The 23924-nt window shown below is 36.4% G+C and overlaps 1 protein-coding gene across 13 annotated transcripts in view; it reads right to left on the bottom strand.

Annotated features, from left to right (window-relative positions):
- LRRIQ1 (leucine rich repeats and IQ motif containing 1) overlaps window positions 1-23924 on the bottom strand; it is a 239590-nt gene that overhangs the window by 214585 nt on the left and 1081 nt on the right. For all 13 annotated transcript variants that reach the window (XR_516764.4, XR_007919512.2, XR_007919513.2 and 10 more), the window contains exons 2-4: window positions 22715-22853; window positions 19756-19867; window positions 761-852 (exon numbers count right to left, since the gene is read on the bottom strand). Coding sequence is in view for 10 of the 13 variants with exons in the window: in XM_008256853.4 (XP_008255075.2) it covers window positions 761-852; window positions 19756-19867; window positions 22715-22852 (342 nt within the window). In the remaining 3 variants the exon portion in view is untranslated. The remainder of the gene's footprint in view (window positions 1-760; window positions 853-19755; window positions 19868-22714; window positions 22854-23924) is intronic.

Raw genomic sequence — 23924 nt, 5'->3', positions numbered from 1 at the left:
TGATGGAAGGTTCTATAAAGCATGGAAAGTCTCTTCTGGAACATAGTACAGTCCTAAGAAATGTAATAAATATTTGAGTATATTCATTGTTCTTCTCAAAGTTTTTAGGGCAACTATTTAATGCAATATTGATCTACTCTTTATTTATATGTGCATAAAATCCTCATGTATTAATGGATTAAATCACCATTTTTACTTTAAAGATTTATGTATTTATTTGAGAGGCAGAGGAGAGACAGAGAGAGAGAGTTTTCCATCCACTGGTTTACTCCCTAGATGGCTGCAATGGCTGGAGCTAAACCATCTGAAGCCAGGAGCCAGGAGCTTTTTCTGGATCTCTCACATAGGTGCAGGGGCCCAAGCATTTAGGTCATCTTCCACTGCTTTCCCAGGCCGTTATCAGGGAGCTAGATTGAAAGTGATACAGCTGGAAATCAAACCAGTACCCAGATGGCATGCCAGTGCCAAAGGCAGAGGCCTAACCTACTATGCCACAGCCCTGGCCCCTAAATCTCTTTTAATATTCTACACTTAATCTTAGTCAAAAGGCTGAGAAGTGAATAATATTCTTAAAGATTAAAATTTGACTGGTTGTACAGTATAAAGCCAGAGTAAAACATAAAACCAAAATGATTTGCTTAAAATAGTTAATATTTTGATTAATGAATTTAGAATCAGTGAATTTTCACCCTACGTAAGAGGGAAAGACAAATTTATGACTGTAATATTGAGTACTTTCAGTCAAATGTTGAATATTTACCTTCATTAATTGATCCGGATTTTCTTTATTTTCAGTTGAAACTCCTATCTTTAAATATCTATGATTATTAGCAACTCCTCCATAATTACAGCCTAGAGGATGAAAAACATAATAATATTAATATAAGAATAGGATATCATATTTAAAAATATCAATTTTTTAATCATTCTTTAATGTCAAATTCCATCACAGAATATTCTTGATAGGTACGAGTAACTCAAAACATAAAGATAACAAAGAATAAAGAACAGAATGTTGTCTTTATTCTAAAAATAAAAGTAACAAATGTATTAAGTACTTTATCATTTTCATATTCTAGACTGAAGTTTACTTTCTACGCATACAGCATCAGGCCTTGCTTGATATCACAATTGCAAGTTGGCTAGAAATCAGGAAAGGCTCAATCAATCTGCCACAAACTAGCTACACAATCTTGTACAAAATATTAAAAATTTTAGTGAAAATATTAAAAAGTAGGTGTTTAGCCTACTGGTTAAAATGCCTACATCCCACACCGGAATGCCTGGGTCCAATTCCTCGTTCTGGCTCTTAACTCCATCTCCCTACCAATGCAGAGGAGGCAGCAGTGACAGCTCAAGTAACTGCGTTCCTGCCACCCATTTGGAAGATCTGAATTGTCTTTCTAGCTCCTAGTTCTGGCTCTAGACCAATCCAGGTCATTATGGGAATTTGGGGAGTGAACCAGACGGGAGCTAAGTATATTTGTGGTGTGTTTATGTGTGTGTGTGTGTGTGTGTGTGTGACTATCTCCCCCTATGTTTCCCTGCCTCCCAAATAAATAAAAACTAATATAAAAATATTACTTAAAATGTTACAATTACCAATATGTGATTGAAGTGGAATTTATTCCTTATTGTAAGGTTTGTTAAATTATACCATTATTATTATAATTCTGCTATCTAAACAGTTACAGTTATGTTTCTTTGTGTTATTTAATGGTAAAATACAGAAGACTATCCTGCTGGTTAACTGACTATTCACACCTAATTTTCCTGAGATAGTAGATTTTCTTCTTAACTCTTATTTACAATCTTTCTGGCATGATTTCCTGTGTGAGAGGCTGAATAAAAAGAAAAATAACATTATTCAGATTGCTTTTCAACTAGATTTCTAAGACTTATTTATGCTCTACCCATTAATACATGTATTTGAATATATCTTTATTTCTAAATATTATATACAAAGAGAGCAGTTATATTTCTGGCCAAGACTGTGATAAAGAGAACTTGAAGGAGATAGAAGCGTATAGTAGAAGACCCTCCCATGTAGAACCTAGGCTTGACATGTGTAACCATCAGCATGTGACAGAAATGATGCTATGCTGCATGACTTCTGAGAACAGGTTGTAAGAAACCTTGTGAAGTTCCACTTAGGTCTGTTGCCATTTTGCTCTTGAAATGTTTCTTCTCATAACCCATGTGCCATGCTTCAAGAAGTATAAGACAAAAGGCTCAAGGATGTTCACCCTGCTGAGTGCCTCATCTGAACCCCCCAACCAACAAGTAGCATCAACTGCCAGTCATTTGAATGAGACTATAGATTTAATCAATGTTATTACTATAAGTGTATAAAAAAGAAAAGAAAACAAGCAAAGAGAGATTCCAAGATGGCTGAATGGGGAAAGGAAACACAGCTTTAGGAGAGAGGAAAACAGTAGCACAAAAGTTTAGAAGTGCATTCCCAGGGGAGAGTTGGAGAGAAATCTGCAGTGGAAATTTGACAGAAGGAAGGACACCACGGATCAGCATGGAAGGTGAGGACATGCAGCAACAAGCAAGAACACTTCACACAATCCCTGCAGCCAAAAGCCAGAGAAAGCTCCAGCTTTGGAGAGTGAGGTGAGAGCAGACTGAGGCAGCCCACGCCATTGGTGATATAGCTCGAGGGACATCCTGGAAGAGCGCACTGTCTTTGAGTCTGGCCTGGAGTCCTAATGGAGCACAGGATATCCATCTAATCCAGAAAAATGGTCCCATTTCTCCCCCCACCCCATCACCCACAAGGATGCTTGGCAAGCAGCGAGGAGGAGGTGTCATTTTGACACTAGTAGCTGCTACAGTGCCTTTTGTGTGTACCCCCAGCAATGGGCAGGAAGAAGGAGTCATTTTGACACGAGCAGCAGCTGTGGTGGTTCTCGTGTATGCATGTGCTGTGGGGTTTTTACCATAGAGAAAAACCCATGTTCACCACTGACTTTGAGTCTGGCTGGGAGGGTTGACATGTAGCTGAGTGCCCACGTAGGACTGTGAGGTGCACCCAGCCTCTCAACATATCACAGGCTCCAGGGCTCAAGTGGAGCACCCACAGACAGCCAGCTCTGCTCTCTCTGTGCATGGGATAGGGAAATAGGGCAGAACACATCTTCTGCACCCCATGACTATGGGAGCCTTGTGTACTGAGACTGTGGGAACTCTGTGACTGCATGATAGGGAACAGCTTAAGAAGTGCTACAAACAGAAACATAGAAAGGTAGTCATCAGTATGAAAGAATGTGAAAGGAGAGAATCTCCCAGTGAAAGTATAATGGAAATCCAAAGCAAATAGGAATATTTATGGAAAAATGGCAAGACCAAGTCATTACTTATTAATAAAAATCTTGAATGTAATTAAAAATACAGACTGGCTGAATGGATTAAAAAACAAGACCCATCTACTGCTGACTACAAGAAACATACCTCACCAACAAAGACACAGACTGAAAGTGAAAGGATGTAAAAAGATATTCCATGCTAACAAAGCAAAAAAGAGCATGTGTAGCCATTCTAATAGCAGACAAAATAGGCTTTAGAACAAAAACTGTTCAAAGAGAAAAAGAAGGGCATTGTGCTGTGATTAAGGGATCAATTCAACAGGAGAGATGTGACTATATGCACTTAACACCAAGGCGCTGGCTCTTTTAGACAAATGTTAATGGATCTAAAGGGAGGCATAGACTCCAATGCAATAGTAATGGGGAACTTCAACACCACACTTTCAATGATGGACAGATCAACTAGATAGAAAATCCACAAAGAAACAATAGAGCTAATTGACACTATTTACCAAATGGATTTACCTATTATCTACAGAACTTTTCCCCCCATAGTTGGAGAATATACAATCTTTTCATCAGTGCATGGAACTTTCTCTGGGATAGACCATATTATAGGCCATAAAGCAAATATCATAAATTTTTTTAAAAAATTTACATCTTTTCTGACCACAATAGAATGAATCAGGAAATTAACAACTTAAAAGTCTCTGGAAAATATGCAAACACATGGAGACTGAACAACATGCTCCTGAATGAACAGTGGGTCATAGAAGAAATCAAAAGTAAATAAAAAATATCTGGAAATGAATGAATATGACAATGTAACATATCAAACTTATGGGATATAGAAATAGCAATGTTAAGAGGGAAGTCTATAGCAACTGGTGCCTACATCAAGACATTAGAAAGGCATCAAGACATTAGAAAAGTTTGCATCTCAAAGACCTAGAAAAACAACAACAAACCAAATTCAAAATTAGTAGGAGTGAAGAAATAGTTAAAATTAGAGAGGAATAAACAAAATCAAAAAAAAATACAAAAGATCAGTGAAATGGAGGGTTGTTTTTTAAAAATAAAATATATAAATTTGATACATTATTGACTAACCAAAAACAAGGTTTAAAACTCAAATTGGGCGGAGCCAAGATGACGGAATAGTGAGGGTGCGCACCAATAGTCCGGGAAAATTTAGTTTAATAAAAGTGGAGTTACGGTAGCCTCAGAAAAAGGATCAGGAAAAAATTGCAGAGGAAACCCTTCTGGATCTAGTGGCTGTGACTCAGAGGACCTACGGGGAGAGTAAGGTTGCCCACCGCGCGGAAGCCGAGCCGTGGGAGCCGCAGGGTCTGAGCACCAGTGCGGGAAGGGGAGTGGATGTGACACAGATGACCAGCGGGGAGAGCAGGGACCCCCAGGGCTCCGAATCCAAACATCGGCACTGGAAGGGGAGGTGAGCTCAGTAACCCAAGACATTGGCGGGGAAACGGTGGTCAGAATCTAGAGGGGAGCGGGAAAGTTCACCAGACTGACTACAGGAGAGAAGGAAAAAAAAAAAGTGGGGGGTACTGGTACAGAGGAGTTTCTCTCTCCGCCAACCTTGCAAAGGCGAACAAGAGACTCCGGATATACATAACAACAGGGGAGAGCTAAGGAACTGAGGCGCTACAATTCAGTAGCCTAGGCAACCCAGTGGGAGTCCGCAGGAGAAACTGAGCCCGCACAGACTCTTTGGGTAGAAGCCAGAGATCGGAAGCTAAATACCATCAATTCTGCTCAGCCATGCGGTATTACTTACCTCCTGAATAAAAAAATAAAATAAATAAATAAATAGAGAGAGATTTACCACGCATAACCTGAGGGTGTCACCTTTGCATACCCGTAACCCGGAAGAACCAAGCAGAGCTCTCAGGCCACACCCATCTCAAGCCTCCAAGGCTCCTCCAACAGCAGGCAGTCCACTTAACACAGACACAGCATTAAAAAAAAAAAAAAAAAAAAAAAAAAAAAACTCACAGTAAGGGAAGAAGAATTAACTATGCCAAGCAACAAACACAAAAATCAAGGGAACAAGATCAACGATGACACTATGATGCCTCCAAATAAACAAAACACCCAAGCCAAGATTATAAAGATGATGAGATAGAAGAAATGCAAGATACGGATTTCAAAAAATTTATGATAAGAACAATTAGAAGTTTTCAAAAGCAAATCCTTGAATTACAGAAATCCTTATTGGACAGGATTGAAAATCTCTCTCATGAAAATGAAATTTTAAGGAAGAATCAAAATGAAACGCAGAAACTAGTAGAACAGGAAAGTGTGATAGTGAAGAGAAATCAAAATGAAATGAAGAGCTCAACAGATCAAATGACAAACACATTAGAGAGCCTTAAAAACAGAATGGGTGAAGCAGAAGAGAGAATATCGGACTTAGAAGACAGAGAACAGGAAAGGATACAGTCAAACCAAAGAAAAGAAGAGGAAATTAGAAATCTAAAAAATATCGTTGGGAATCTATAGGATACTATTAAAAAAACCAACATTCGAGTTCTAGGAGTTCCTGAAGGCATGGAGAGAGAGAAAGGATTAGAAGGCCTTTTTAGTGAGATACTAGCAGACAACTTTCCGGGTTTGGAGAAGGACAGAGACATCCTAGTACAGGAAGCTCATAGAACCCCTAGCAAACATGACCAAAAGAGATCCTCACCACGACATGTTGTAATTAAACTCACCACAGTGAAACATAAAGAAAATATCCTAAAATGTGCAAGAGAGAAACGTCAGATTACTCTCAGAGGATCTCCAATTAGACTCACAGCAGACTTCTCATCAGAAACACTACAGGCTAGGAGGGAATGGCGAGACATAGCACAGGTGCTAAGAGAGAAAAATTGCCAGCCCAGAATATTATATCCTGCCAAGCTCTCATTTGTGAATGAAGGTGAAATAAAGACCTTTCATAGCAAACAGAAATTAAGTTTGCCGCCACTTGTCCGGCCCTGCAAAAGATACTTAAAGATGTGCTACACTCAGAAACACAGAAACACGGCCATCAATATGAAAGAAGGTAAAGGAAGAAAACCTACTAGTAAAACAGCATGGGAAGCTCAAAGCATATACTAGAAAATATCTCCGGGAAAATGGCAGGGCAAAGTCACTACGTATCAATAGTCACATTAAACGTTAATGGACTTAACTCTTCAGTTAAAGACACCAATTGGCTGATTGGCTTAAGGAACAAAACCCAACTATTTGTTGCCTAGAAGAAACACATCTCTCTAACAAAGATGCATGCAGACTGAAAGTGAAAGGTTGGAAAAAGATATTCCATGCTAACAGAAATGAAAAAAAGCAGTTGTAGCCATATTAATATCAGACAAAATAAACTTTAATACAAAAACTGTTAAGAGAGACAAAGAGGGGCACTATATAATGATTAAGGGTTCAATTCAACAGGAAGAGGTAACTATTATAAAGGTATATGCGCCGAATTACAGGGCACTGGTCTATTTAAAAGATATGTTAAGGGACTTAAAGGGAGATTTAGATTCCAATACAATAGTACTGGGGGACTTCAATACTCCACTCTCAGAAATAGACAGATCATCCAGACAGAAGATCAACAAGGAAACAGCAGAGTTAATTGACATTATCGCCCAAATGGATCTAACAGATATCTACAGAACTTTCAATCCTACATCTAAAGACTTCACATTCCTCTCAGCAGTGCATGGAACCTTCTCTAGGACTGATCACATACTAGGCCATAAAGCAAGTCTCAGCAAATTCAGAAGAATTAGAATCATACCATGCAGCTTCTCAGACCATAGAGGAATGAAGCTGGAAATTAGCAACTCAGGAAACCCTAGAAAGTATGCAAACACATGGAGACTGAACAACATGCTCCTGAATGAACACTGGGTCATTCAAGAAATCAAAAGAGAAATCAAAAACTTTCTGGAAGTAAATGAGGATAACAACACAACATATCAAAACTTATGGGATATGGCAAAAGCAGTATTGAGAGGCAAGTTTATAGCAATAGGTGCCTATATCAAGAAATTGGAAAGGTACCAAATAAATGAGCTTTCAGCACATCTCAAGGACCTAGAAAAACTGCAGCAAACCAGACCCAAACCTAGTAGGAGAAGAGAAATAATTAAAATCAGAGAAGAAATTAACAGTATTGAATCCAAAAAAACATTATAAAAAATCAGCCAAGCGAAGAGCTGGTTTTTTGAAAAGATAAACAAAATTGACACCCCATTGGCCCAACTAACTAAAAAAAGAAAAGACCCAAATAAATAAAATCAGAGATGAAAAAGGAAACGTAACAACAGACACCACAGAAATAAAAAGAATCATCAGAAATTGCTACAAGGACTTGTATGCCAGCAAACAGGAAAATATATCAGAAATGGATAGATTCCTGGACACATGCAATCTACCTAAATTGAACCATGAAGACATAGAAAACCTAAATAGACCCATAACTGAGACAGAAATCAAAACAGTAATAAAGGCCCTCCCAACAAAGAAAAGCCCAGGACCAGATGGATTCACTGCTGAATTCTACCATACATTTAAAGAAGAGCTAATCCCATTTCTTCTCAAACTATTCAGAACGATCGAAAAAGATGAAATCCTCCCAAATTCTTTCTATGAAGCCAGCATCACCTTAATCCCTAAGCTAGAGAAAGATGCAGCACTGAAAGAAAATTATAGACCAATATCCCTGATGAACATAGACGCAAAAATCCTCAATAAAATTCTCACTAATAGAATACAACAACACATCAGAAAAATCAACCACCAGACTAAGTGGGATTTATCCCTGGTATGCAGGGATGGTTCAACATTCACAAATCAATCAATGTGATTCACCACATTAACAGACTGCAGAAGAAAAACCATATGATTATCTCAATAGATGCAGAGAAAGCATTCGATAAAATTCAACACCCTTTCATGATGAAAACTCTAAGCAAATTGGGTATAGAAGGAACATTCCTCAATATAATCAAAGCAATTTATTAAAAAACCCACAGCCAGCATCCTATTGAATGGGGAAAAGTTGGAAGCATTTCCACTGAGATCTGGCACCAGACAGGATGCCCACTCTCACCACTACTATTTAACATAGTTCTGGAAGTTTTAGCCAGAGCCATCAGACAAGAAAAAGAAATTAAAGGAATACAAATTGAGAAGGAAGAAGTCAAACTATCCCTCTTTGCAGACAATATGATTCTTTACTTAGAGGATCCAAAGAACTCTACTAAGAGACTATTGGAACTCATAGAAGAGTTTGGCAAAGTGGCAGGATATAAAATCAATGCACAAAAATCAACAGCCTTTGTATACACAAGTAATGCCACGGCTGAGAAAGAACTGCTAAGATCAATCCCATTCACAATAGCTACAAAAACAATCAAATACCTTGGAATAAACTTAACCAAGGACGTCAAAATCTCTACGATGAGAATTCCAAAATCTTAAAGAAAGAAATAGAAGAGGATACCAAGAAATGGAAAAATCTTCCATGCTCATGGATTGGAAGAATCAACATCATCAAAATGTCCATTCTCCCAAAAGCAATTTATAGATTCAATGCAATCCCAATCAAGATACCAAAGACATTCTTCGCAGATCTAGAAAAAATGATGCTGAAATTCATATGGAGGCACAAGAGACCTCGAATAGCTAAAGCAATCTTGTACAACAAAAACAAAGCTAGAGGCATCACAATACCAGATTTCAGGTCATACTACAGGGCAGTTGTTATCAAAACAGCATGGTACTGGTACAGAAACAGAGGGATAGACCAACGGAACAGAATTGAAACACCAGAAATCAACCCAAACATCTACAGCCAACTTATATTTGATCAAGGATCTAAAACTAATTCCTGGAGCAAGGACAGTCTATTCAATAAATGGTGCTGGGAAAACTGGATTTCCACGTGCAGAAGCATGAAGCAAGACCCCTACCTTACACCTTACACAAAAATCCACTCAACATGGATTAAAGACCTAAATCTACATCCTGACACCATCAACGTATTAGAGAACATTGGAGAAACCCTTCAAGATATTGGCACAGGCAAAGAGTTTCTGGAAAAGACCTGGGAGGCACAGGCAGTCAAAGCCAAAATTAACTATTGGGATTGCATCAAATTGAGAAGTTTCTGTACTGCAAAAGAAACAGTCAGGAGAGTGAAGAGACAACTGATAGAATGGGAAAAAATATTTGCAAACTATGCAACAGATAAAGGGTTAATAACCAGAATCTACAAAGAGATCAAGAAACTCCACAATAACAAAACCAACAACCCACTTAAGAGATGGGCCAAGGACCTCAATAAACATTTTTCAAAAGAGGAAATCCAAATGGACAACAGGCACATGAAAAAATGTTCAATGTCACTAGCAATCAGGGAAATGCAAATCAAAACCACAATGAGGTTTCACCTCACCCCAGTTAGAATGGCTCACATACAGAAATCTACCAACAACAGATGCTGGCGAGGATGTGGGGAAAAAGGGACACTAACCCACTGTTGGTGGGAATGCAAACTGGTCAAGCCACTTTGGAAGTCAGTCTGGAGATTCCTCAGAAACCTGAAGATAACCCTACCGTTCAACCCAGCCATCCCACTCCTTGGAATTTACCCAAAGGAATTTAAATTGGCAAACAAAAAAGCAGTCTGCACCCTAATGTTTATTTCAGCTCAATTCACAATAGCTAAGACCTGGAACCTACCTAAATGCCCATCAACGGTAGACTGGATAAAGAAATTATGGGATATGTACTCTTTAGAATACTATACAGCAGTAAAAAACAATGAAATCCAGTCATTTGCAACAAAATGGAGGAATCTGGAACACATCATGCTGAGTGAAATAAGCCAGTCCCAAAGGGACAAATATCATATGTTCTCCCTGGTCAGTGACAACTAACCGAGCACCAAAAAGGAAACCTGTTGAAGTGAAATGGACACTATGAGAAACGGTGACTTTATCAGCATAGCCCTGACTGTTAATGAACAATTTACTATGTTATCCCTGTAAGTATTTTTTTTGTCTGTTCTACTTAATACTACTGGTTTAATTCTGTAATTAATACACAGTCATTCTTAAGTGTTGAAATTTAACTGGAATGTAATCCCTGTTAAATATAATAGTGGGAATAAGAGTGGGAAGAGATGTACAATTTGGGACATGCTCAAGCTGACTTGCCCCAAATGGTAGAGTTAGAAACATACCAGAGGATTCCAATTCAATCCCATCAAGGTGGCATATACCAATGCCATCTCACTAGTCCAAGTGATAAATTTCTGTTCACAATTGATCATAATGAAAGGACTAAGAGTCAAAAGGATCACATAAACATGTCTGGTGCCTGATAATACTAACTGATAGAATAAATAAAGGGGAGAGTGATCCAACATGGGAAGTGAGATACACAGCAGACACATAGAATGGCGGATGTCCTAAACAGCACTCTGGCCTCAGAATCAGCCCTAAAGGCATTCAGATTCGGCTGAAAAGCCCATGAGAGTATTTCAGGCATGGAAAGCCAAGACACTCTGGCAAAAAAAAAAAAAAAAAAAAAAAAAAAAAAAAAAAAAAAAACAACAACAACAACAACACAACAACACCTAAATGAAAGATCTCTGTGAGTGAGATTCCAGTGGAAAGAACAGGTCTTCAAAGAAGGAGGTACCTTTCTCTGAAGGGAGGAGAGAACTTCCACTTTGACTATGACCTTGTCTAAATAAGATAAGGGTCGGTGAACTCAAAAGGCTTCCATAGCCTTGGAAACTCATGACTGGAGCATAGGGAGATTACTGAGGCCATAAACAGGAGTGTCAATTTGTAAAGTCAACAACAGGAGTCACTGTGAACTTACTCCTCATGTAGGATCTCTGTCCTTAATGTACTGTACATTGAAATTTAATGCTATAACGAGTACTCAAACAGTATTTTTCACTTTGTGTTTCTATGTGGGTGCAAACTGTTGAAATCTTTACTTAATGTATACTAAACTGATCTTCTGTATATAAAGAAAATTGAAAATGAATCTTGATAAGAATGGAAGGGGAGAGAGAGCGGGAAAGGGGAGGGTTGCAGGTGGGAGGGAAGTCACTTGGGGGGGCAAAGCAATCCATAAACTGTACTTTGGAAATCTATATTCATTAAATAAAAGTTATTAAAAAAAACTCAAATCGATAAAATCACAGATAAAAAAGTAGATGTAACAATGGATACCTCAGAAATAAAAAAAAAAAAAACACTGAGGAGTTACTCTAAATAGCTATATGCCAATACGTTGGGAAACTTAGCAGAAATGGACAGATTCTTGGACAAATACAATCTACCAAAACTGAGTCATGAAGAAGGAGAAAATCCTAAGCAGACCAATAACCAAAACAGAGATTGAATCATTACTAAAGACCCTCCCAACACTGAAAAACCCAAGACCGAATGGCTTCACTAAAGAAGAATGAATTCTAATTCTTCTCAAACTATTCAAAGTAATTTAAAGGGCAGGAATCCACCAATTCCTTCAATGAGGCTAGCATCAACTTAATTCCTAAACCAGAAAAAGATATAACAAAGACAACTATAGTCCAATATCTCTAATGAACACAGAGGCAAAAATGCTCAGCAAAATACTAGCTAATTGAACCTATTAGAAAGTTCATTCACCTGGCCCAAGTAGAATTTACCCCAGGTATGCAGGGATGGTTCAACATTCACAAATCAATAAATGTGATACAGAACATTAACAAACTGAAGAAGAAAAACCATATGATTATCTCAATAGATTCAGAGAAAGAATTCTATAAAATACAATATCCTTTCATGATGAGAACCTTAAGCAAACAGGGTATAGATGGAACATTCTTCAACACAATCAATGCAGTTTTTGACAAACCCACAACCAGCAGCTCATTGAATGCGGAAAAGTTGGACACATTCCACTAAGATATGGAATTAGACAAGGATATTCACTTTCACTATTGCTATTCAATGTACTCCTGCAAGTTTTAGTCAGAGCCATTAGGCAAGAAAAAGAAACCAAAGGGATAGAAATTGGAAAGGAGAAAGTCAAATTATCTCTATTTGTAGGTAACATGATTCTATATATACGGAAGAACCAAGAAACTCCACTAAGAGACTACTGGAACTCATAAATGTGATTGGCAAAATGGCTGGATATAAAATTAACACACAAAAATCAATAGCCTTTGTATACAGAAATAGCTATGGCTGAGAAACAACCTTCAAAATCAGTCCCACTCAAAATGGATACAAAGAATTAAATACATTAATACCTTGGTTATACATTTAACAAAGGAAAAGAAAGATACTATGATGAAAGCTACGAAACATTAAGGAAACAAATAGAAGAAGATACAAGAAATGTAAAAACTTGCATGTTCATGGATCAGAAGAACTAATATCATCAAAATGTCCATATGATGGAAAGCAATTTACATACTCAATGCAATCCCAATGAAAATATCAATGACATTCTCATCAGATCTAGAAAAATGATGCTGAAATTAATAAGGAAACACAAGAGACTCCGAATAACTGAAGTGATTTCAAATAACTACAAAAAAAATCTGGAAGCATCACAATATCAGATTTCAACACATATTACACTGCAGTTATAATCAAACAACCTTGGACTGGAAAAAAATTGACTTGTAGACCACATCTCCCAGCTGAGTTCAGGTACCCAAGTAGTGTGTCAGTCTTCCCGTGGTGTTCCAGGTAAATTAAGCAAGGAACTGGATTGGAAATGGAGGAGGGGAGACTGGAAATAGACCTCATATTAGCAGTCACAGAGTCACAGCTGAGCTGAGCCCCCTTAAGATTTTTCTTTTAAAGATTGCACTGTATTGGGGCTGATTCAGCTCTCTGCTATGGCCTAGGAAAGCAGTAGAAGATGGCCCAAGACCTTGGGCCCCTGCACCCACATGGGAGATCCAGAAGAAGCTCCTGGCTCCGGATTTGTGCAGCTCCATCCATGGCAGCCAGTTGGAGAGTGAACCATCAGATGGAAGACCTCGTTCTCTCTCTTTTTTAATCTTTTTCTCTTTCGCTGCCTCTCCTCTCTCGGTGTAACTCTGACTTTCAAATGAATAATCTTTTTTAAAAAAGTAAATAAATAACAATCAACAATTTTAAAAAAAGAATGACTCTCATACAGAAATCAACAATCAATCAATGCTGGTGATTATGTGGGGGAAAAGGTATCCTAATCCACTGTTGGTGGGAAATGTAAACTGGTACAGCCATTGTAGAAGACAGTTTGGATATATCTCAGAAAATAGGTATACCAAATGACCCAGCAATCCCACTCCTGGGAATTTACCCAAGGAGAATTAAATCAGCAGATGAAAGAGTTATCTGTACCTGCATATATACTGCAGCTGAATTCACAGTAGCTACAATATGGAATCAATCTAGATGTCTATCAACTGATGAGTGGATAAAGAAATTGTGGTATGTATATGTGTGTGTGTTTAAAGAAAATGCAATACTACTCAGCCATAAAAAGATTATGTCTTGTCTTCTGTAGAAAAACAGATGCAATTGGGGCTGACGCCGTGGTGCAGTAGGTTAATCCTCTGCCTGCGGTGCTAGCATCCCATATGGGCACCGGTTCTAGTCCTGGCTGCTCCTCTTCCAATCCAGCTCTCTGTTGTGGCCTGGGAAGGCAGTAGAAGATGGCCCAAGTCCTTGGGCCCCTACACCCATGTGGGAGACCCAGAAGAAGCTCCTGGCTCCTGGCTTCAGATCAGCGCAGCTCCGGCTGTTGCGGCCAATTGGGGAGTGAACCAACAGATGGAAGATCTTTCTCTCTGTCTCTCCCTCTCACTGTCTGTAACTCTGCCTCTCAAATAAATAAATAAAAATCTTAAAAAAAAAAAAAAAAACAGATGCAACTGGAAATCCAGTATACTTAGTGAAATAAGGCAATCCCAAAAGGACAAATATCATTTGTTTTCCCTAAGCAGTGGTAAATAATAGACTACCAAAAATGGAATATGTAGAGGTGAAATTCCTATTTTGAGATTCCATGATTGTTTACAGCCCTTTTCTCTACTGTTTAGAACAGTGCTTTTTTCTTCTATGTGTTTAACTCTTTACTTAGTATATGGTTAATCTTATGAGTATAAACTGAAAGTAGATCATTGTAAAAATTAAGGGAGGGAGTAAGAGAGGAATGAGGAAGCATGGGAGTGTGGGCAGGGGGAAGCGTGGGGTAGGAAGTACCACTATGTTCTTAAATTTGTATATGTGAAAACATAAGATCCCTTTGACTCTTAGTCCTATCATTATGATCAATTGTGAACTGAAACTGATCACTTTGACTAGTGAGATGGCATTGGTACATGCCACTTTGATGGGATTGAATTGGAATCCCCTGGCATGTTTCTAACTATACCATGTGGGGCAAGTCCGATTGAGCATGTCCCAAATTGTACATCTCCTGCCTCTCTTATTCCCATTCTTATATTTAACAGGGATCACTTTTCAGTTAAATTTAAACACCTAAGAATAAATGTGTGTTAATTAAAGAGTTCAACCAATAGTATTAAGTAGATAAAAAATACTAAAAGGGATAAAGTATTAAGTTGTTCATCAATAGTCAGGACAAGGGCTGATCAAGTCACTGTTTCTCATAGTGTCCATTTCACTTCAACAGGTTTCCATTTTGGTGCTCGGTTGGTTGTCACTGACCAGGGAGAACATATGATATTTGTCCCTTTGGGACTGGCTTATTTCACTCAGCATGATGTTTTCCAGATTCCTCCATTTTGTTGCAAATGACCAGATTTCATTGTTTGTTTACTGCTGTATAGTATTTTATAGAGTACATGTCCCATAATTTCTTTATCCAGTCTACTGTTGATGGGCATTTGGGTTGATTCCAGGTCTTAGCTATTGTGAATTGAGCTGCAATAAACATTAAGGTGCAGACCACTTTTTCGTTTGCCAATTTTTTTTTATTTAATAAATGTGAATTTACAAAGTGCAACTTTTGAATTGTTGTGCCTCCCCCAACCTCCCTCCCTCCTGCGGCCCTCCCCTCTCCCACTCCCTCTCCCATCCCGCCCTTCATCGAGTTTCATTTTCAATTACCTTCATATACAGAAGATCAACTTAGTATACACTAAGCAAGGATTTCAACAGGCTGCACTCACACAACCGCACAAGGTATAGGGTATTGTTCGACTAGTAGTGTTGTTTTTAAGTTTCATAGTAAAACACATTAAGGACAGAGATCCTACGTGGGGAGCATGTACCCAGTGACTCCCGTTGTTGATTTAACAAATGGCACTCTTATTTATGACGTCAGCAATCACCCGAGGCTCTTGCCATGAGCTGTCTAGGCTATGGAAGCCCCTTGAGTTCACCAACTCTGAATTTGTTTAGTCAAGGCCATATCACTGTGGAGGTTCCTTCCTCCCTTCAGAGAAAGGCGCCTCCCTTCTTGATGGCCTGTTCCTTCTGCTGGGGTCTTGTTCACCAGGATCTTTCATTTAGACTGTTTTTGCCACTGTGTCATGGCTTTCCATGCCTGTGAGACTCTCATGGGCCTTTTAGCCAGATCCGAATGCCCCAAGGGTTGATTCTGAGGTCGGAGTGCTGTTTTGGGCATTTGCCATTCATTAAGTCTGCTGTGTGACCTGCTTCCCCCGCAGAATCATTCTCTCCCTTTTAATTCTATCCTTCATTATTTGCTTACACTGGTCTTATTTGTAAAATATCTTCGACACTTACCCTATCTTTTTTGATTGGTTGTGTACTTATACTTATCACTTTAGCAAGTGCACTGGCATTGCTACATGCCTCCTTGATAAGATTGAATTGAAATCCCCTGGCACATTTCTAGTTCCACCAGCCAATTTTATTTCCTTTGGGTAAATTCCAAGGAGTGGGATGGCTGGGTTGAACGGTAGGGTTATCTTCAGGTTTCTGAGGAATCTCCAGACTGACTTACATAGTGGCTTGACCAGTCTGCATTCCCACCAACTTTGGGTTAGTGTCCCTTTTTCCCCACATCTTCGCCAGAATCTGTTGTTGAAAGATTTGTGTATGTGAGCCATTCAAACCAGGGTGAGATGAAACCTCATTGTGGTTTTGATTTGCATTTCCCTAATTGCTAGTGATCCTGAACATTTTTTCATGTGTCTGTTGGCCATTTGGATTTCCTCTTTTGAAAAATGTCCATTGAGGTCCTTGGCCCATCTCTTAAGTGGGATGTTTGTTTTGTTTTTGTGGAGTTTCTTGATCTCTTTGTAGATTCTGGTTATTAATCCTTTACCTGGCGTATAGTTTGCAAATATTTTTTCCCATTTTGTCGGCTGCCTCTTCACTTTTCTGTTTTTTTTTGTTTGTTTGTTTTATTTTGTTTTTTGCAGTACAGAAACTTCTCAATTTGATGTTATCCCAATTGTTAATTTTGGCTTTGACTGTCTTGCTTCTGGGGTCTTTTCCAAGAAGTCCTTGCCTGTGCCTGTATCTTGCAGGGTTTCTCCAATGTTCTCTAATAATTTTATGGTGTCGGGTCATAGATTTAAATCCTTAATCCATGTTGAGAGTATTTTTGTGTAAGGTGTAAGGTAGGGGTCTTGCTTCATGCATCTGCACGTCAAAATCCAGTTTTCCCAGCACCATTTATTGTATAGACTGTCCTTACTCCAGGAATTGGTTTTAGATCCTTGATCAAAGCCATCTCACTAGTCAAAGTGATCAGTTTCAGTTCACAATTAATCATAATGATAGGCTTAAGAGTCAAAGGGATCACATAAACAAGACTAGTGTCTGCTAATATTAACTGATAGAATTAAAAGGGAGAGAACGATCCAACATGGGAAGCGGGATACAAGCAGACTCACAGAATGGCAGATGTCCTAAACAGCACTCTGGCCTCAGAATCAGCCCTTAAGGCATGCGGATCTGGCTGAAGAGCCCATGAGAGTATTTTAAGCAAGGAAAGCCAAGACACTCTGGCGAGAAAAAAAAAAAAAAAAAAACTAAATGAAAGATCTCTGCAAGTGAGATCCCAGTGGAAAGATTGGGCCATCAAAGAAGGAGGTATCTTTCTCTGAAGGGAGGAGAGAACTTCCACTTTGACTATGACCTTGCCTAAATAAGATCGGAGTTGGAAAACTCAAAAGGCTTCCATAGCCTTGGAAACTCATGACAAGAGCCTAGGGAGATTACTGATGCCATAAACAAGAGTGTCAATTTGTTAAGTCAGCAACAGGAGTCACTGTGCACTTACTCCCCATGTAGGATCTCTGTCCTTAATGTGTTGTACTATGTGAATTAATGCTATAACTAGTACTCAAACAGTACTTTACACTTTGTGTTTCTGTGTGGGTGCAAACTGTTGAAATCTTTACTTAGTATATACTAAATTGATCTTCTGTATATAAAGATAATTGAAAATGAATCTTGATGTGAATGGAATGGGAGATGGAGCGGGAGATAGGAGGGTTGCAGGTGGGAGGGAAGTTATTGGGGGAAAAAGCTGCTATAATCCAAAAGCTGTACTTTGGAAATTTATATTTATTAAATAAAAGTTAAATGAAAACATGAATTTTTTTACCTTAAATGAAAAAAAGAAAAAAACAATCAAACAGGAACCTCCCAACTGAGACTAGTCAACTAACAGAACAACAAAGATAGTTATAAACTGCTTTAAATCACTGTGTTTCACAGAATAAGTATTCAGAACATCTACTGTACCTAGGAAAATTTTAAAAAAGCACACTCTTTAGAAAAACTAGAGTGGCTCTGTTTTCTGCAACTCAGAATCCTAATCAAAACATCTATACATAAATGAAATTAGCCTTATGTGCGATTCATCTACATCTTTGATTTAAAATAACTTATAATAAATGAATTATTATATAATATGTGAACATTTTCTCCTTGATTGATTGTATAAGTCCATCATAAAATTCTCTCTAGCTTAACAGTAGCTAAGAAATCTCTCTCTACATATTTTGCTATATTATTGATTTAATCTTTTAAACTTTTTAAAATTTGTGGTAATAAGAATTTTCTTAGAAAATTATTTAGTGAGATGATCAATCCTATATGGTTAAATCCACATGATCCATATGATATGACATAATTTCGTGAACTGCTACTATTATTGTAGCTATATTTCTATTCATACAATACATTTTGCTTTGATTTTGCATCATTTAGATATAACTAGACTATATGACAATATATGCATAATATATTTTCACTGTATAAACATTAGTAAAAAATAAACTTAATATTCATCACAATTCGACCATAGATTAGTTACTGTTGCATTGGAAACATATACAGTCAGTCTTTATATATACATTCATATTGATACTAAGGGAAAAAAAACCTTGAAGCTTCCTTCCCTTACTACCACATATAAAACAGCAACCCCCATCTCTATTCCATTATAGCTTGAATATTTTCCTTCATAGCAGTTATCACTATTGAAATATTACATATTTATTTGTTTATTGTCTATCTATATTTATTTGTTTATTGTCTATCTCCCCACACTGGAACAGTACAGCAGGACTTTGTAATGCTCAGTGGGTAGGACAGATCCTGTTTCACAGTAATGTTTGTAGGCAGAATATCTATGAATATCCACCTAACAATTCATTCTAATATTTACATTTCTGGCACTGAATTTGAAAATAGATACACTACACCATGATCATTTTTATGTAATTAAATATTTGTCTAAGTTATCTTTCATAATGGATACATCATCAGACAAATCAAGAACTTATTGTACACTGAGATTATGGCCATCTCTCCTAAAAACCAAACTATAATTAATTCTAGTTAAATCTCGGATCTGTTAATTAGTCTTACAATAATTCCCAGAAGTAAATTTTCTCAGGTCAAACCAATAAAAAATCCTTGGGCTTTTGTTACAAATGATTATATTTTTATCTAAAAAGACATAAATGTTGATATTTTAAAACACTTTCCTGATGAACCTTTATTAATGTAAAGTAATAGACTATCTGGTATTAAGACTAGAGAAACAAGCTATTTGTGGTTATTTGGAGACATAGGAAATTAGTAATGGAAAAAATGAATGAAGCAAATCCAGCAGACATACATCAGTACTTCAAAAACTCTATGTAAAACAGACTTAAAAAATAAGTTTAATTTGGTGTAAAAATTGTTTTGAAATATAAGCATATGAAACATTTTCATGTCAGATTTTGAAAAATTTTATATCAAAATAAATATCTTTAAGTTCCATTTTCCCCACAAATATTCTGAAGTAGCCTAATACACAGCAAGAGATGGGAATCTTAAGAAATTTATTTTCCAATTAATAATTAATTTATACTCACAGAAAACTTATTTGTCAAGCAAATGACAACTGTACTTACTTAAAACATCAACTTCTTCTAAGTCCTGAAGAATGAGCTCTTCAACTGTTTTACTTTTGTTCTTTATGATGTTAATATAGTGAAGAACTGACTCTGGAAATTCATCTAACTCCTGAAAGTGTGAATAATAAAAGAAACTGTAAAAATGTTTCTTATTAAAATTATACGTCAAATATTTCACCCTTCATTCCACACCAAAACTATGAATAAAGATATGCATGTGGTAAAAAGGCTTCACATAAAGAGCCCTTATTTGGATAAAACATCTTTTACTTTCCACATGATTATTCTTCTCTGGAAAATTACAAGAAAATAAGTTAAAAGAGTTAATTTATCCATCATTTTCATTAACTTCATTAGAGGCTGTCTATTTTCATTTACTTATTCTTAAAATTGCTGGATTACTCCCCAAATGTCCTCAATGGCCAGGGCTAGACCAGGCTGAAGCTGGGAGCAGGGAACATAATCCAGGTCTCCCACAGGGTGGCTGGAACTCAGTCAACTAAGCCATCACTGCTGCCTCCCAGGGACTGCATTAGTAGGAAGCTGAAGTCAGGAGCCATTGCTTCAATAGGGAACTCCAATATGGAAAACTGGACATGCGTGTCTTAACTGGTATCGTAACTACTAAATACTTTTTTAAAAATGTTTAAGTGCTCTCAAACGTGGTATGTATTTTTAGATTAATTTCAACTTCAAATAAATATTACCAATATTAATCAAAACTGCAGTCTTGATGCCAAAATATTTAGTGAACTACTGATACCTTTCATAATTATTTAATATTGTCTAAAACTTACTTTGTTAACACAAATTTAGTCACATTTATGAACTATTACATAGTCTCCCAATATAGCCTCTGCAAATCAATATGCAAATTTATTAAATAGCTAAATATAATCATATTAGTATATAAAATATGAAAATGAAATTATTTTCTCAGTAAACAAAATAACCAGTTAGAAAATATACAAAGACATATTCATATTAGCAAACATCTGAAAATTTTAGGAATAATTTGAGCAGTAAGCTTGAATTTTCATAGCTATTTTATATATAATTAGTATATATATCCTATATACATATATAGTATTAGTAAACTTCACTGAGGGACCTAAAGTAATATGTTAATGAATAAATATAGATGTTTCTGATACATAACATTACATGTGTTTATTATCTTTCAAATTTTCTTTCATCCATACTAGGTTTCCATATATTAAATTTAAGATTTTTAGCAAGATTTTTACTCTCTGTGCTAATGGGATTCATTGCATAGAATTAAGAATAATCAACACAGAGATAAAATGTTACCTTTCCATTAGCACTGTAGAGAAATAAGCAAAACTCTCTGCCATAGTTACCCCCAATAATGTAGTATATTGAAAATATTGACAAAATATCATCTCTAATCTTCTGTGCTTCTTTCTATATTGAGATTTTTACTTTTTATTTAATTAAGAGGATGTTTAAGACACCTGGATTGTTGCTTTGTACTATGATATACAATCTCTAATTTCTAACATTTAAGCCCTTAGTTAATAATTTGGTAATAATATATAAATGAATTCCAGATTAATTCTACAAATAATTGTGAGGTATCTTAGTTAAATCAGAAGAGCTTCAAAATTTTCTTATTTTTCTATAAATATACACATATAAAGATAAAATGTAGTAATGCCAGAATTTTGGATTTCATACTCAAATGAAGAATTCCAGCACACTTTACCTCACTTTAATTAACTTTGGATTAAAAGATATAATAATGTAAAATACAGGTTTAGAAATCATAATAAAATGCAATTGCTTTTTGAAAACTTACAAAACCGGTATATTGGAAAAGTTTAGTTAGGGATATTTTGAAAAAGTAAAACAGTAAAGGGAATTTGACCCATTTAATATTTAAAAATGTAAATTACAATATAGTAAAATTAATAGACTGATGGAAAAGACCAAATTGAATTGGATAAATTAGAAAGGGTTCTTCAAAATGTTTATGAAAGAAAGAAATTAAAAGCCAATTTTGGTCTAAAATATTTTGAAATTTGCATGTTTTTAATAGTATGCATTTCCTTGAACTTTTTGAAGATTCTATATATTGAAAATCAATTAAAAATGAGTAGATTATTCAAAAAGGGACACTGAGAATATAAATTAAATATGTGAAGGAAATTTCAAATTAGAGCTACACTTCATAATATTTCTGAAAATCAATTCTTACTGGATTAAAAATTTTGGTATAAGAGAACAAAGCCATACCTTTTTATTTTAAAGATTTATTTATTTATTTGAAAGTCAGAACTACACACAGCGAGAGGAGAGGCAGAGAGAAAGAGAGAGGTCTTCCATCCGATGGTTCATTCCCCAGTTGGCCTCAGTGGCCGGAGCTGCGCCGATCCGAAGCCAGGAGGCAGGAGCTTCTTCTGGGTCTCCCACATGGGTGCAGGGGCCAAAGGACTTGGACCATCTTCTACTGTATCCCAGGAGCATCCGGGACTAGAACCGGCACCCAAAAGGGACGCCAGCGCTTAGGGCCAGGGCATTAACCTGCTGTGCTACAGTGCCGGCCCCAAAGCCCTAACTTTTAAGCAGATAAATCTTAGAGAAATCACAAAAATTTAAAGATAACCTGTTTCCAAAAGTATTTTTATAGGTCTAAATAATTTCACACATGATTAAGTAAAAAAAAGATACAAATATCATTAATATATGATATCTATAATGCAATATAGATAACAATCCCAATTTTATAAAAAATGTACATCTGCATGTTAGTACAGGTGATTTTCTACCTTTAATATGCTTTTCATAATCAAATCCACCAATACACATTATTTATTAACAGTGACCATGCTTTTAAAAAATGAGCAAATTCACTAATCATCTTTAGAAAAGTATTATTTCTGCTAAAAGCTCTCCTCCTATTAAAAAACTCAAAATTGCAACAATTATCACTTACTGTATCACTGTCATCACTCTCGGTGTCCGACTTTGGATCACTCTCAACCTCATCTTCTTCTAAGGAGGAAATGCTGATTTTATCCAGCTCAGCTTCTATTTCTTCTTGGAGTTTTGCCTCATCATCGTCTTCCATCATTCTTCACAAAAGATCCATTTAGGGGAAAAAAAATCAATAAAAACTGCAGGTATTTTAATTTGTCAGAGCAATTCTTATGTTCTAATGTTAACATAATTTTAATTAAACAAACTTTCCTCACATCATATTATACTGTACTATGTATCAAAGATACAAAGATCCCTCCATTCATTCATTTTTTTAATAGTTGACAATAAAGTGATCAAAGCTAACACTACTCTGTTATTTCTTTAAGGGAGAAATTGAATGTGCCTTCTTCTAAAATTAAGAAACTTGATTATCCTCATGGGGATAATTAGCATTAAAACACCTTTAAGCAGCATGCAGCAATGCTGACAAATTTCCATCAATCTCCAGGGATTCATGCTAAGTGAAAAAAAAAAAAAAGATAATACAGTATATGATTTTATAATTTGATAAATGGAACACGGATTGGTGGTTAAGGAGTTGAGTGTAGTTGTTGTGGGAGGTAAAGAGTTACAGCTATAAGGTATAATGGGAGGTATCTTTCTGGAGTTAGAACTGTTCAGCAATTGTGGTAGTAGATGAATAAACATATTAAGGTGATACAAACTATACAGAACATAGTTTACATACAAATGAGTACAAGAAAAACCAAGGAAATATGGGTAAGATTAGAATGTATCAATGTCAATATTCTGTAATTATACTAGACTTTACAAAATATTACCATTGGCAGATATTGGACTAAGTGTGCAAATGATATTTCTGTATTATTTCTTTAAACTGCCCTTTAATCTATAATCACCTTCATAAAAATTGAGTTAATGATATCCTAAATTTCCAATAAGAAAACTGTTACATAAATTATCATGGATCCATAGAATGCTGTGTGAGCCCTTTTAAATATGGGTGCATTTACTATACTCTTGTGGGAAGGAAGCCAACAAAGACTAATTCAAAAACAAGTGGCAGAAAAGCATGAGAAGTAACATCTTTTTTAGGTAAACACACGTACACATCCTCTTGTTTTCTGGCATAGAAAGGAAGAAACAGGAATTTTTAAATTTCCCTCATTACCTTTACGTCGAGTTGTTTTTATGTTTACCGT

Source organism: Oryctolagus cuniculus, chromosome 11 (assembly GCF_964237555.1).
Source record: "Oryctolagus cuniculus chromosome 11, mOryCun1.1, whole genome shotgun sequence".
Lineage (NCBI taxonomy): Eukaryota > Metazoa > Chordata > Mammalia > Lagomorpha > Leporidae > Oryctolagus > Oryctolagus cuniculus.
Note: the sequence above shows the minus strand (reverse complement) of the source record. Positions and strands in the feature narration are given on the sequence as shown.